This window comes from Taudactylus pleione, unplaced genomic scaffold, assembly GCF_031769625.1.
Source record: "Taudactylus pleione unplaced genomic scaffold, aTauple2 ptg000008l, whole genome shotgun sequence".
In the NCBI taxonomy this organism is placed as follows: domain Eukaryota; kingdom Metazoa; phylum Chordata; class Amphibia; order Anura; family Myobatrachidae; genus Taudactylus; species Taudactylus pleione.
This window is the reverse complement of record NW_028284411.1, coordinates 4,262,057-4,278,668: the sequence shown is the minus strand read 5'-3', so window position 1 is coordinate 4,278,668 and position 16,612 is coordinate 4,262,057. Positions and strand designations below refer to the sequence as shown.

Below are 16,612 nucleotides of genomic sequence, written 5' to 3'. Positions count from 1 at the left end.
AGAGGAGAGCGCAGCACTATAGGATGAGAGCATAAATTTGAAATTTGGAAAATCTGCCTTAGAGCGTGATCTTCTCCACTGTCGCTCGGCAGTTCGAGAACACTTTTGCAGGTATCTGGTGCATTTGGAATGCCAGGGTTGAGGAGTAGATCTGCGAATGTGAGTAGAGATCGCCGGAGCGACAGAGTCCAGAGCAGAAGTAAGGGAGGCGTTGTATAGGGAAGTGGCTTGTTCAGGGCAGGAGAGAGAGAGGATAGGGGAGAGAAGTGAGTCAAGCAGGGAAGAAAAGGAACCTGTGTCGATAGCGTCAATGTTACGCTTAGTAATGGAGGCTTTTGGAGGTAGAGGAGGGGAAGGAGAGAGGGACAGCTTAAAAGAGAGAAGGTGATGGTCAGAAAGAGGGAATGGGGAATTGAGTTGGTCAGAAATATCACAACGGTGTGTGAAGACCAGATCAAGCACATGGCCACTCACATGGGAGGGTGAGGAGGTCCATTGGGAGAGACCAAGTGACGATGTGAGGGAAAGGAGTTTGGAGGCAGAGGATTCTGTGGGGATATCAATTGAAATATTGAAGTCACCTAGGATAATGGAGGGAAGGTCTGAGGAGAGAAAGTGAGGGAGCCAGGAAGCAAAGTTGTCAAGTAACTTGGAGGGAGGGCCAGGGGGACGGTAAATGACAGCTACTTGGAGGTGTACTGGGTGGAAGAGGCGTATAGCATGGACTTCAAATGAAGAGAATGTGAGGGATGGTTCAGAGGGAATGGGTTGGTATGAGTAACCAGGGGATAGAAGGACCCCAAAACCACCACCATGGCGACCCCCAGGTCGTGGAGTGTGGGAAAAGGTGAGGCCCCCAGAGGAGAGAGCTGCAGGAGAAGTGGTGTCAGAGGGTAGAATCCAGGTTTCAGTAATATCTAGGAGATTCAGGGAGTTGGAGATGAAAAGGTCATGGGTTGGGACCAGTTTATTACAGACTGACCTGGCATTCCAGAGGGCACAGGATAGAGGGACAGAGTTTGTTGGAGAGATTTGAATGAGATTATCAGGGTTGCTGTAGCGTGGGGGTGAGATTAATTTGGGGGACCGAGCTGAATAGAGTGTAGCGATGGTGCGGACTCCAGTGCTAGAAGGGGAGCCAGTAGAAATTAATGATGTGGGGTGAAGTGACCTGGAGAGGGGAGTGGGAGGAGGGATTAGCAGTGAGGTTGTAGGACCCCTGTGGAGTACAAGAGAATGAAAGTGGAGTAATGGGAGAAGATGGGGAGGAAGGTAAACAGAGGAGAGGAGATAAGGGGAAGAGGAAATGGAAGAGACAAGGGGGAAAGGATAAAGGTGGAAGCAAGAGGCAGAACAAAAGATTAGGTAGACACTGAGTGAAGGTGGGAGTTGAAGAAAACATGGTAATAGTAAGGATGATGTAAATAGGGGAAGAAAAGTTAAAAGTAGGAATGAAGACAGAATGTAGGAGAGAGCAGATTTCCAGAAACGCAAGTAATAGTACAGTGTGGGAAAAGAGTCTGTACTGCAAAAGTTTATTATTGAGTATAAAACAGTGGAGATTTGGTGGGAGCAGAAGTTAAATAATAAAATATACAGTGGTAGGAGCTAGATGATATAAGACTTAGAAAAAGAGCTAAGGTAAAAGTACATTATTATAGAGGTAAACTGACATTACACAGATAAGTATGCATTAGGATTATGTGTAAAGCACAGAGCCAGCAGCAATAGTAGCAAGGGAGGCACCAGGATTATGCAGCCACCAGACAGGGAGTTCAGTGATGAATGTCCTGGTTATGTATCCACAGGATCTAGTAGTATGGAGACTGTGAACTCACAATTGTTAATTCCACTTTGTCCAATTAATGGTGAGGTTGTTGTTTGTTTGTAGTTTGGTGGGTTTCCTTCTGTTTCACTGCTGTTTAACGCTGATATAACGCCAATTAATCGATTTAAAAAGAAGGCACTTTTAAAATAGGACACTTCTACAGATAGGACATGCCAGCCATGGCTATCCAGCCTTCTAATGAACCTTACATAGGAGACCTAGCATGTGAAACCACTAATTTCTAACTACCCCCAAAACACTCCCACTATTATTGCAAGCAATAAATTACCTTAAACAAACAAACAGCACATACCAATAAGCTAGCATCTGGGTCTATATACCTTGAATCAAACTAAGAAAACACAAACATAAAACTATATTCTAAACCATCAACTAGATATACTATGCAGAGATATACTGTACTACTTAATTTAACATTACATCTAAGTTAATTGTTCAAAGCAGTAGTCAAATACCTAGTACAGCTCGGCCAGGGACAAACAATTATAATGCAGCAAGAATATGCTGCAGGGAGCAGTAGTCCTTTACCTAGTACCCAGTAATATAACTAATCTCGTAAATAGTTGTAACCTGGTGAGTTTTCCTCATTCCCAGCCTCAGCATTCCACATGGGAACAGTCAGTGCATGAAAACAGGTTTACCTGCTTCTACAGACAAGCAGAGGAGCCACGGCAATGATACAGACAGGCAGAGGAGCCACGGCAATGATACAGACAAGCAGAGGAGCCACGGCAATGATACAGACAGGCAGAGGAGCCACGGCAATGATACAGACAAGCAGAGGAGCCACGGCAATGATACAGACAGGCAGAGGAACCACGGCAATGATACAGACAAGCAGAGGAGCCACGGCAATGATACAGACAAGCAGAGGAGCCACGGCAATGATACAGACAGGCAGAGGAACCACGGCAATGATACAGACAGGCAGAGGAGCCACGGCAATGATACAGACAAGCAGAGGAGCCACGGCAATGATACAGACAGGCAGAGGAACCACGGCAATGATACAGACAAGCAGAGGAGCCACGGCAATGATACAGACAAGCAGAGGAGCCACGGCAATGATACAGACAGGCAGAGGAACCACGGCAATGATACAGACAGGCAGAGGAGCCACGGCAATGATACAGACAAGCAGAGGAGCCACGGCAATGATACAGACAGGCAGAGGAGCCACGGCAATGATACAGACAAGCAGAGGAGCCACGGCAATGATACAGACAGGCAGAGGAACCACGGCAATGATACAGACAAGCAGAGGAGCCACGGCAATGATACAGACAGGCAGAGGAGCCACGGCAATGATACAGATGAATATAAAGCTCTGCTAAACGAGCATACGTACTGTGTGGACGCCATTATTCTGCATTGTATTGCAGTGGAAGGAATTTCCCTATTAAGCAAGCAAAGTAAAATTTAGCCAGCTTGTGCCATTCATAGGATCCGAAGGGGTATCTGGTGGCCTTATACAGGCACCAAATACAGGCGGTCATTGTAGAGAGGAGAGCAGCGAGGAAACCATACAGCCATGGGGGGATATCAGTGAGGCCGGTAAATGCACAAAAGGTGATTGTAACAGATCATGCAGATCCCAAAGAAGGTTTAATACAGAAAGACTATTCTGCTTTCACTTTATTAAGTCTCAGGGACATATTTATCACAATTCGCATATTAAATAGGTATGGGATAAATATTTTTCACCTGAATTAACATTGTGATAATTAATATTTTCAAGCAAAATTTTGAATTATGCTCTTGCCTGGAGATGGGCCCGATAATAGCCCGTCCCGGCAAACAGCTGTAGGCAGAGTGATAGCTTATACGATCACTCTGCTTCTTGGTTGGGGTCCTCGGTGCACACTGCACAGGCCAGTGCACTCGTCAGTGAGATGACACGGAGAGGGACACCACGGACGATCCCGCTCAAAAAAATTCCCCAATACAGGAGCCCATAGGCTACTATAGACTAACGCCATCTTCAGCTCTGCATTCCCAAGCTTGGTAAACTTGACTGTGTAGCAGCCCGCACTGAAATCTATGGGGGCTGCTTTGCCGATGGAAATGGAGAGACCGAGGCAGATGTTGGAGATATCTGCTGCAGTCCCTTCATGGGGGAATGTAGTTTAAATCCCGGCTGTCGGGATACCAACGCTCAGAATGCCGACACCAGTCAGAATCCTGGCGCCAGCGTCCCGCCGGTAAGTATTGAGGTTAGGGGGAGGGATAGGGGTTAGATTTAGGCAGTAGGGGGAGAGTTTCGCACTAGGGAGGGGTGGGGTTTAGGCTACGGGGAGGGAGGGTTAGATTTAGCGAGAGGTGTAGGTATCCTAACCCTATCAGGATTCTGACTGCCGGGATTCCAAGTGCCGGCATCCTGTACCCAACCCCTTCATGGTAAATCCGGGACAGACTTCATATTTGCGAGTATCCCCCCAAAAATGTATCTTATCGGCGAATATCCCGCAAAATTTCATTAATAGGCTTCTTAATCAAATTTAAAAAAGGAGAGTTATGGTAAAACTTACCCTTGTCAACTCTCTTTCTTTGAAGTCCATAGGGTCCACAGGGAGAGAATGGGGTGTAGGTGGTACTTGGAGGACCGGACACCAACAGCAAAGCTTTTTTCTATCCCAGGATGCTCTGGTCCTTCCCCCTATACCCCATCCACAGCCTGAAGGCAACTCAGTTTTGTTAAGAAGCCCAAGGTGGATAGGAGAGGAGGAAGACTGGTACACTGAAGAATCCCACTCTAACATAGAGAAGGAAACAAGTGACCAAGATAAGAAACCCATAGAAGCAAGGTCTGTAAGGGTGGATGCCCTGTGGACCCTATGGACTTCGAAGAAAGAGAGTTAACAAGGGCAAGTTTTACCAGAACTCTCCTTTTCTTCTTCAGGGTCCATAGGGCTCCACAGGGAGACAATGGGGATGTCCCAAAGCAGTTGTTCAAGGGCGGGACGCTCCTGAGCTGAGAGGATAACACGGCGCCTGAAGGAAGCATCCTGTGAGGTGAATGTATCCAAGGCATATAACCGAACAAAGGTGTGGGCAGAAGACCTGTGGCCGCCTTGCATAGTTTTTCAGCCAACATGCCATGGCGGGCTGCCCACAAGGGACCCACAGAACGAGTAGAATGAGCAGATATTGTAGCCGGCATATGAAGGCCAGTCTGCGTGTAAGCCTGTGAGATAGTCATGCAAATCCATCTAGCCAGAGTCAGTTTATTAGCTGGTAATCCCTTCTTGTGGAATCCATATAGGACAAAGAGGAAGTCCGATTTCCTGATGGAACTAGTACGGTCCACGTAGATCTTCAGAGCACGGACCACATCCAAAGAGGCCTCACCTGCCAAGAGGTCTGGTTATTTAAAGGCCGAAACCACAATTTCCTCATTAAAGTGGAAATGAGGAGACTAGCTTGGGAAGGAGGCCAGGGAGCATTCGAAGAACAGTCCTGTCTGGATGAAAGATTAGAAATGGGGAGCGACATGAAAGCATCCCTAAATAAAATACCCTGCGGGCAGATCCTATAGCCAGAAGAAACAGAGTCTTCGCAGTGAGCCATTTGATATCTACTGAATCCAGAGGTTCAAATGGATGTTCCTGAAGTGTGTGGAGAACCAATGACAAATCCCATGGAGCCACAGGAGAGACAAAGGGAGGTTTTATACGTACAACACCATGACATCCGTGGCTTCGTAGTAGATGCAGAGGGCAATAACGCAGTTTTGGAAGCTGCCAAGGTAGTCACAATCAAAGCCTTTTTAGAGTCCGAATCTGCCTTCCATGAGCGAAGGCAAACAATACGGTGGGCTACCACGGAAGTAGCAGATGCCTTGGAAGCTATGAGACCAGTATCCAAAGCCTCTCCTAAATAAGAGGTTGCATCTCTAATGTGAGATATGTAGGACAGCTGTTCCCTCAAAGCATCAGAGGGAAATGTATCTTCTAGGGCCTCTGCCCAACTCTCAATGTCTTTTGCCACCCAGGCCGTAGCCCTGGCAGAACAAGTAATAGCTACTGTAAGAGTATATAGATTTCAGGCAAGCTTCCATTCTTCTATCCATAGTCTCTTTTAAGGAGGTTGCAGTATGGATAGGTAAGGTAGCGTTCTTAACCAGACGTGTCCCATTGGAATCCACTGCAGGGGGAACTTCCCATTTAGTAGCTGGAAGAGGGTAAAAGGAAATCAAGTGTTTAGGCAGCTGAAACCTTTTACTGGGCACATTCCATGCTTCACACATATGATCAGATAGCTGATCAGAGTGAGGAAACTCTGGCAAAACTACCTTCTGTCGCTTAAATAGTGGCTCTTTTGCCTTAGGAGTGGGTTCTGCCTCTTCTATTTGAAGAATAGATTTTACAGCTCTCACAAGTGCAGGTATATTCAATTTAGAGGGGGGCCATCCCATAGGGGGAGCTAGCACAGGGACGACTAGGTGGTACACAATTTTTGCCAACACCTGTGAAAATGAAGCCATGGGAGGGTCCTGAGGAGAGCATGCAGGGGCTGATGGGACAGGTGCCGTATAACATGATGCACATAGACTATCTTGAATGAGATCCTCTGAAGCTAAGCCTGCTAAACCGGACTTGCAAGACACCAGAGTGGGAGCAGCAGGCCGATTGTTATTCTTGCCTTTGCTAGACATAGCTGCAAGGATAATGTAGCACACAATCTGGCACAGTGCAGTGAGCAGCCCAGATATATGTACAATATGGCAGAGTGTAGTGCACAACAAAAGATATACAGTATGTGATAGGCCTTATAAATATAGGTAGATGTGAGGTACAATGAACCCCCTATACCTCAGTATTCCAGGGTTATAGTGAAAGAAAGGGAAAGGTATAAGCTGACCATTGAGAAAAAATAAACAGACAGCAGAGCTAGCACAAGTCACATACAATGCAGAGCATTCAATATAACTGCAGTGGGCACTAAATTCAACTACACAGGTCGCAGTGGCTAGTAGGATATAGCGCTGTATAACCTGGCTCCTGGGAGAGGTATACAGGGAGACCGGAACCAGCGTCCCCGGAGACCTGATGCTGAAAATGGTTGCGTGAGTCTCTGAGGGGGCGGAGGAACAGCTCAAGGGCGGCAAGACCGCAGTAGAATGGCGCCTTGAGCTGGGGAAGGGGCCACAGGGAGAGGGCTTCTCCCCTATGCTGACATTAACCACCAGGTCCCTGGCCTTAGCTGTCCCCTGCGCCAGTATAGGTTATACCCTGGTGGAGTCCCGGACGAATCGGTGTCCATATCAGCGCCTCCGGTCTGTCTCCTGAGACCTGAGGTAAGACTGCGCATAGACGTGGGTCTCCGCAAGTGGGGACCGCCTTAACTGTCCCCTTGAGTCCCGGCTGCAGTCTGTGGTCCGAGGTGCCACGCTAGCCAGGTCTCCCCGATGCCCCGCCGAGAGTACCTAGCCTGTGGCTGGAGTCGCTTTAGGAAAAACTCCTGGGAGTTCCGTAGTAGCACATGCAAAAGTAGCGCCTGCCCCATCATCGTGTAATCGCAGCCGCTATAAGGAGAGCCAAACTTCTAGTGCTGGTCCTAAATAACGCAGCTTATCCTGTCCAATCACGTTGCATTAAATACACACTAATTTGGGGAAGGGGTCCACGCCCAAGCACAGATTAGGAGATTGGGGTCACTATTTAACTCCTTCTCTGCTAACGATGACTGCGACTCATCGTCCAGGGAGACGAGGAATGTTGGACGGGCATTCAAAGTGTTGTATCTCCTCCGTCTTACTCTTAGAAACTTGGGTCAAACTCACTTAAGAGTGAAGTTCCCTCTTTCAAACTATGGGCCTGATTCAGAGCCGGACGCAATTTGCGCTCGCTCGTCCAGAAAAAGGGGCTGGCTATTTAAATTGACTGTTCGCTCTTTGCGGTCTGTTGACACCTCTATGTCTGAACGAGCGAACAAAACATGCGGACGTATTTTTTGTAAAAAACGCCCCCTGGCCGCTCGCATCATACGTCATCTCCGCTATTTATTAGATTAATCGAGTACATCAAAAGGCGAATGAACTGCTCGCTATTCATGTGGTTGCATTGTCCTACCGCAATCATGCGAGCAGTTCTGGCTAAAAGACACCCAACTGACGTGGTCGATGACGCTGCTTTGTTAATCATGCATACCCTTAAAATGTCCGTTTTGACCTTTTGGCACGCCTGTGTTCGGATCTCCACTCCCCGTTTTCAAGCACCTTCCCCTGTTACCACCCACAAACGCCTCATCCTGTCACTCAAATTAGCAGGCACTCGCTATTTTGCGAGCACACGATTTTCGGCCGCACTGACTGGTTCGCGCATGCGTACTGAAACCCATACGCATGCGCAGATGTGCGAACATCGCTCGGAGCGAACGAGCGGCCGCTTACGAGCGGCTCTGAATCAGGCCCTATGTTCCCCCTTGGTAGGCATTTTCTGGTGATTAGTGTGATCACTCGGCAATAACCCCCTACACTACAGAAGTCATGATGAAGCCCAGGAACGGGAAAGGATCTCCACCATTGTGACTTCAATAAAGCTCAGGGTCACCCTCATTTGAAAGAGGGGATTCCTCTCTGCCAAATGTGTTTCCTTAGTGATTATTTTCTGGTGATCACTTGATAATATCGTATTGCTCTGTAGAGTAAGTAATAGGGTTACGGGATAAGGATACAGCACTTACACCTCTCATCTGTAAGGTGGGAGTCTCCCCTTTCCAATGATGGGCCCCTTAGTAGTTATTCTTTGGTGATAAACAGGCAATAGCCCTTATACTCCAAAAAGTCCAGGATAGGGAGGTTCTAATGCAATGATCTCCTTCATCCTTGATTCAATAAATTCAAAACCCTCATTTCATACAATAGGTTTTCTACTTTTCAAAATGTTATGTCCTTCCTAAATATTTTAGGCGTTTCATTCATCCTCCCTCACTCAGCAGCTACATTATTTTCTCCTCTACCACCAGTATTCACCTCTTTTCTCCATCCATAGTCCCCTCTACGTTCTCTCCCTCCTTCCCCTCCTCTGTCTCTCTTCATCACATATAATTCTCTCCACTGCATCTCCCACAACTCCAGTATTATTCATTTCTCTTCCACCATGGTCCTGCTGCACCACCACTAAACCCTGCACCCTCTCTTTTCTCCAAGTTACCTATCCTCCCCCCCCCACACACACACTAAACCTCCACCTTACCCACCACCTGCTGTCACCCTTCCTCATTCAGAAGCCAGCCACATACTCCCACGCTCCTTATCCCCCTGCTCTAGATCAATATCACCTCCACACTACATCAACCCTAATAATCTCATTCTCCTCTCGCCTCTTAACTCTGTCCCTCTCTCCTGTTCCCTCTGGAAAGCCAGTTTTGTCTATAATAAACTGGTCTCCACTTCATCTGCAATGCCTAAATTCCCTTGCCATCACCAAACCCTGGCTATACCCCTCTGACACCACTGCTCCTGCAAAATTCCTCAATCACTTGGCTTCCTGGCTTTTAATCTTCAAATGGGCCCTCAAGACCCATTTCTTCCTCAATGCTCTCCAGCGCTCATCCTAACCCACTACTCTATGCTCCTTCCTCACTATCTAGCCCATCTGTGTCACCCCTGTTTGTCTGACCCTCCCCTTTAGAATGTAAGCTCTCACGAGCAGGGCCCTCTTTCCTCACATGCTTCTTCTTGCCTTACTTTTGCTTTCATTTACAATGGCACCTAACAATTGGTTGCTGACACCCTGCTGCTTATTTAGGTGTTATGCAGCTTTGTTTATAAATCATGTACTTGTCCTGCATTGTCTGTACTGTTGTCTTGTGTGCTCATTTGTTTCTGTACTTTGTAAGGCGCTGCGGAACCCTTGTGGCGCCATATAAATAAAGGATAATAATAATAGTAATAATATTAATACACTAGGGGCAGCAGATTTTAGGGCAGGAAGAAATGGAAGGCTCCTCTGTATACCGTACCGTTCATGTTCACAATCCACTGTGCCTTTGTAGCTTTCTATGTAAGTCCTGCTCAGGATCCCATCTCCCACCGCTCTAGCGATGAACTGGCCCAACAACTGCAGAGACAGAACTAAGAAGATTACGCACAGAACAGTATGGGGCAGATGTATGAAGCTCTGGGAAGTGATAAAGTGCAGAGTGATAAACGACCAACCAATCACCTCCCAACTGTCATTTTTCAAACACAGCCTGTAACATGACAGTTGGGAGCTGATTGGTTGGTCGTTTATCACTCTGCACTTTATCACATTCAAGGGGTTCATACATCTGGTCCTATGTCTCAATAAGAAACAAAAAAAGACCTTGGAGCTCATTCAGAGCCGCTCGCTCATTTGCGGCCGATGGTAAACGACTGCGCATGCGTACGCTGCGTTCTGCGCGTACGCAAACTACTTGGAGCGATCGGAATCTGCTCGCTCGCCCAGCAAAGACAGCCCAGTGTAATGAGTGACAGGAGAGGCAGTTTGTGGGTGGTAGCAGGGGCAGGACTCTTAATAACGGGGGAGTGGAGGTGCGAACGCAGAGTGTTTCAACGCCATTTCAGAGGCTTGCATAATTAACAGCCAGCGTCATAGTACACGTCACATGCCTGTTTTTTACACTGAAGTCCTCGCAGTGCTTGCGGTAGGGTAAGGCAACCACAAGCGCTGCGATCGCTTCAGATTGTTCTCGATGTACCAATGGTTTAATACACTTCCTGGAGATGACGTGCGCTAGTGGGGGTCTCTACATAAGCTAAAGGGAGTCTATACACACAAAGTAATCGCTCGCCAAAACAAAGTGGGCGTGCTTATATCTTTCCGAGCGAGCGCCTGCTATGCTGTCACTTAGCCAAATTTTAATACGCTGGGTGCGAGCATTCGCATCTAGCGAGCGGGTCTGAATCAGGTCCCTTGTGCCCACAGCCAGAACATCATGTTCATAGCGGCTATATCCTATCCAGAGGAAAAAGGATCAACATTACTATTCCATTGTAAACCAGCCCTTTGACTGTCTCAGAAAACCAGAGCGCTCTGTATATGGGCGGTCTGCCTGGCAGAGAAAGCTGGCTGCATATGTATTATAATTGTAGCAAACTCCAGTAGATTTATTCCTACAATGAGCACTGAGTTATTCCGGTCTGGTCCCCTACACAGACAGCCGTGCTGGCTGCACACGAACCTGTGGTGCCCGGGGTGTGTCCAGGACGAGTTCAGGCAGCTCTTGCAGCAGTTTGTCAAAGGACTTTTCCACGTCTTGTGTGCTCAGGAGAGTCCCACACAGATCATGGAGGAGCTTGGACGTCATCTCCCGGTGGCTGGCTTTTCCTTCCAGCGCGAGGGACACTGCCAGCATGGGGAGACCACACTTCATCTCCCCAAGGTTTAAATCCTTTAACATTTCCTACGGACAAAAAGAAATAAAAAAAATGTATAAAAGCATTACAGGAAAAAAAAAAAAGTGTGTCTTTTCTTCTTTAGCACAGTGTAAAATCATGGCCCTGAAGAGCTTTTCAGAATGATTAAATATGGGTTTATTCTGTTCAATGCAAGTTACATAAAAAAAATAAAAACCCAGAACACCTGTGAGCCGCAAATATTTGCTTTGTAATCAGATCGGTGGGCTTGTACGGCATGTGAGGTTCTCTGCTGTGGGACGTGATTACATCATCCAGTTTGTGCTGGGTGTCACAAAGTATGTGAAGAGTAACAGCTGGCAGCAGGGCATGGGACAGATTAGTAGAGAGAGAGCAGTGTGCGGGAGTTCTTCCCTATATAAACGCTGTCCTCTCCCCTCCCTACCCTGCATGTCCTGTAGAAGCATTTGTAACAGATCTTTAATGCATGCTGATGGATTATGTTTATTAGCACAATCTATTGTACTAGTGCTATTATTTATTACCTGTACTTTATATAGCGCACACATATTCCGCAGCGCTTTACAGAGAATATCTGGCCATTAATGCATGGGAAATAGGTCACGATGCCTTCTAGCACTGTAAACACCATGGTGGGAATGGGCCAGAAGAAAGCATTGGTCACATTTGTATTGCGGTTCTCAGGTGTTACCTACTGAAAAGCACAATAACAGTGGACTACTGGGAAAGTGTCCACACAATATGAAGCTTTTCAAAGCTTACATTACAAGACCAGAGTGTAATTATTGCAAACTACAAACTACCAGCTAACAAATAAATGTACCAAAATATAGCACTAATCAGGGAGATATCCCACATTCACAAACAATCACAAAGCCCAGCCCCAGTGATTTAAGCCTATGCGACAGGTCACATAGACTGAGCTAAAAAGAGTTTTTCATGCTGCCACCAAAAATATCCTAATAACTATTTCCAGGTGAGAACTATAAGGAACACCGGGGTTAATAATGAGCACTTCCAGCTAACGTTCAAAGTAATGTCAGCTCCTTTCCATTAACTGAGTCTTACAGCTTTCTATTGGTTCCCAGATCCCATCCCCCCTCTTGCCTTATACCCAAATAGGACAGTCCACCCCAAGGCATGTCTTATACCCAAATAGGACAGTCCACCCCAAGGCATGTCTTATACCCAAATAGGACAGTCCACCCCAAGGCATGTCTTATACCCAAATAGGACAGTCCACCCCAAGGCATGTCTTATACCCAAATAGGACAGTCCACCCCAGGGCATAGCTTATACCCAAAAATAGGACAGTCCACCCCAAGGCATGTCTTATACCCAAATAGAACAGTCCATCCCAGGGCATGCCTTATACCCAAATAGGACAATCCGCCCCAGGGCATGTCTTATACCCAAATAGGACAGTCCATCCCAGGGCATAGCTTATACCCAAATAGGACAATCCACCCCAGGGCATGTCTTATACCCAAATAGGACAGTCCACCCCAGGGCATAGCTTATACCCAAATAGGACAGTCCATCCCAGGGCATAGCTTATACCCAAATAGGACAGTCCACCCCAGGGCATAGCTTATACCCAAATAGGACAGTCCACCCCAGGGCATAGCTTATACCCAAATAGGACAGTCCATCCCAGGGCATAGCTTATACCCAAATAGGACAATCCACCCCAGGGCATGTCTTATACCCAAATAGGACAGTCCACCCCAGGGCATAGCTTATACCCAAATAGGACAGTCCACCCCAAGGCATGTCTTATACCCAAATAGGACAGTCCACCCCTGGGCATGCCTTATACCCAAATAGGACAGTCCACCCCAGGGCATAGCTTATACCCAAAAATAGGACAGTCCACCCCAAGGCATGTCTTATACCCAAATAGGACAGTCCATCCCAGGGCATGCCTTCTACCCAAATAGGACAGTCCATCCCAGGGCATGACTTATACCCAAATAGGACAGTCCATCCCAGGGCATGCCTTATACCCAAATAGGGCAGTCCACCCCAGGGCATAGCTTATACCCAAAAATAGGACAGTCCACCCCAAGGCATGTCTTATACCCAAATAGGACAGTCCATGCCAGGGCATGCCTTATACCCAAATAGAACAGTCCATCCCAGGGCATTCGTTATACCCAAATAGGACAGTCCACCCCAGGGCATGCCTTATACCCAAATAGGACAGTCCATCCCAGGGCATGCCTTATACCCAAATAGGACAGTCCACCCCAGGGCATAGCTTATACCCAAAAATAGGACAGTCCACCCCAAGGCATGTCTTATACCCAAATAGGACAGTCCATCCCAGGGCATGCCTTATACCCAAATAGAACAGTCCATCCCAGGGCATTCCTTATACCCAAATAGGACAGTCCATCCCAGGGCATGCCTTATACCCAAATAGGACAGTCCACCCCAGGGCATGCCTTATACAAAAATAGGACAGTCCATCCCAGGGCATGCCTTATACCCAAATAGTACAATACACCCCAGGGCATTCCTTATACCCAAAAATAGGACAGTCCACCCCAAGGCATGTCTTATACCCAAATAGGACAGTCCATCCCAGGGCATGCCTTATACCCAAATAGGACAGTCCACCCCAGGGCATGCCTTATACCCAAATAGTACAATACACCCCAGGGCATTCCTTATACCCAAAAATAGGACAGTCCACCCCAAGGCATGCCTTATACCCAAATAGTACAATACACCCCAGGGCATTCCTTATACCCAAAAATAGGACAGTCCACCCCAAGGCATGCCTTATACCCAAATAGGACAGTCCATCCCAGGGCATGCCTTATACCCAAATAGGACAGTCCACCCCAGGGCATGCCTTATACCCAAATAGGACAGTACACCCCAAGGCATGCCTTATACCCAAATAGGACAGTCCACCCCAAGGCATGCCTTATACCCAAATAGGACAGTCCACCCCAAGGCATGCCTTATACCCAAATAGGACAGTCCACCCCAAGGCATAGCTTATACCCAAATAGGACAGTCCACCCCAAGGCATGCTTTCTACCCAAATTCAGTGGGTGTTTCTGAGTGGTAACAGGGGGGGGGGGGGGGGTGAGGTATGGCTAGCCGGACGCAGGCGTGCCGCGGTCAGCAACTGCATCTTTTGCGCAGTTGCACGGATACCTGCGTCCATGTCCAGGTGGAGATTCTGTGTCTAATTGGGCTGGTGCAATGTTGGACGGTTTCACAGCCAGAGAGCGTCTCTGTACGAATCCCATTGGTTGCAGCATTATTAGAGGGACGCAGTCGTGGCTGCAATAGCCTGCACCTATGAACCAGGCCCTGCCATGTATTATTATTAGTAGTGTCGGCTGAGCACCGTCCTCGCTCCCTGGCTGCAGCAGCATATGGAAGCAGAACATTTATTCTCTACAGCCCATGAGGCAGGTACAGTCTTACACTGCAAGGTACTAACAGGCAATGTCTGAGCGGGGGAGAGCAACCACATCCAGGTTCTGTAGCAACTGATCAGATATTTCCCATCATTAGCTGATCAGAGTACACATTTGGGTTGCTATCCTGTTTCTTGCTATCACTACTGCATGGTATAAGGACATACAACAGGGCATGAAAGAACCAGCAGGATATATATTCACTCTATGGTTTTGCTCAGGGGCGGTGTTTTATGTGCATGAAAACATCTGTGTACTATATTAGTATTTCCATAAAAAAGAGCTAAATCAATATGGCAAGAGAAAGTGAGAAGTGGAGAAACATACTGCAACTTCATTGGTGTCTCCGTGTTCAAAATACTCTTGCACAATGGGTGTGACAGACTTTTCAAACCCCTTGTCATCCAGAGGGAGGACGGTCGTCTCGTAAACACAGTTGTCCTATACAGAGATCACACAAAGGAGAAAAAAAAAGAGCTCAGGTCAGTGCGAGAAGGAAAACAGAAGCCGGACTATGAAACATGAAATCATACACAGCGCTCAAACCCTTTCACCGGCAGAGGGATCTGCAACATACACGACAGAGTGCAGAGACCAGCGCCGTGTGCAGCGGCCAGGAGACCGTCAGCCAGGCACACACTGTCACGTACACTAAGTGTGCACTTATCCTGGCTGTCCTGATAAGGCAAATGCATCAATTTTCAATGAGTGACACTTTTTTCAAGATGCAAGACAAGATAAAATAAATATTCGGGGATCAGATTTTATCAAGGTCGGACTGGCCCACAGGGGTACAGGGTAAATAACTGGTGGGACCTGCTGTATGAGGGCTCCACCCCTTCCTCTAGGTTACCTGATGGAGTAGAACATGAGTATGAGTGCTTGGTATGTTTCCATAGAAACTACACCAAGCCTTGCCCTCTTGCCAATCAAAATCAGTGGTTGGGTCTGCCTGTATATATATATATATATATATATATATATATATATCCCCAGACCATGCACAGTATGTTCTCTGCAGGCTGACAGTGTCCTCGCTAATGGTTAGCCAAGCCTCTATGGTGGCTGGCCAAACCCCCAGTGGTGGCTGGTCACACCGCCTCAATTAGTGTGCAGATTAAATCCGCTGCCATTCCTGCCACCCTGGTCGTTGTGTCACATGCCAGCTGATCACAGTGATGCATATAACAAGGTTCTCTCTCTCCCTCTCTCTCAGCAGCCCATATTGTACACAAACAGCTGGTTACATTTGCTGACAACTAAAAGCTACTGGGACCTACTTGATCCTCATCATAATTTGGATCTTTGATATCAACTTCTTCTACATCGTATACTTGGCCAGGCGGTCCCCACACTCCCTTACCGCCAGCTCCGCCTAAACACAACAGAAAAACAAGACAGTTACCATTATACTCATATACTGTATATATAAAGTTATTCCCCTTAAAGTCGCCGCCCCCATCTGCAAGGAGGCAGCGAATGAGGTCTTTGCCTAACTGCACAATTTATATTTGGTGTCCATGCAGATGCCCAAAGCAACCAAATCAGCTTCTGTCATTTATCTAGCACAGGGGCCTATTCATCAACACTAACATAACGTTTTTAAGGACATTTTCCTTTAAATAACGTTATTTTGGTATTCATGTAGCCACTTAGCACAGGAGATATCACAGATATCTCCTTGCTAAGTCCCCCTGCGTTAATTTCCACACTCCCCATACATTAGTACATTAGTACATTAGTATTAGTACATTAGTATTAGTACATTAGTACATTAGTACATTAGTATGGGGATGTGGAAATTGTGGTATTCATCAAATTCCGAAAATTATGAATTTTCGGAATTTGATGCAGTTACTATTTGCCACTGTGAGGTGGCGAATAGCAGGTGAAACATACCTGTATCCGCGTGTGCAGGTCCCCCGACGAGTCCCTCCGGCGCTCTGCTCCGTCCTCGGG

The 16,612-nt window shown here is 47.2% G+C and overlaps 1 protein-coding gene across 2 annotated transcripts in view; it reads right to left on the bottom strand.

Moving 5' to 3' along the window:
- PDCD4 (programmed cell death 4) overlaps positions 1 to 16,612 on the bottom strand; it is a 50,882-nt gene that overhangs the window by 16,011 nt on the left and 18,259 nt on the right. For both annotated transcript variants that reach the window (XM_088464816.1, XM_088464820.1), the window contains exons 4-7: positions 15,934 to 16,028; positions 14,981 to 15,094; positions 11,018 to 11,239; positions 9,815 to 9,912 (exon numbers count right to left, since the gene is read on the bottom strand). In XM_088464816.1, the coding sequence (XP_088320942.1) occupies positions 9,815 to 9,912; positions 11,018 to 11,239; positions 14,981 to 15,094; positions 15,934 to 16,028 (529 nt within the window). The remainder of the gene's footprint in view (positions 1 to 9,814; positions 9,913 to 11,017; positions 11,240 to 14,980; positions 15,095 to 15,933; positions 16,029 to 16,612) is intronic.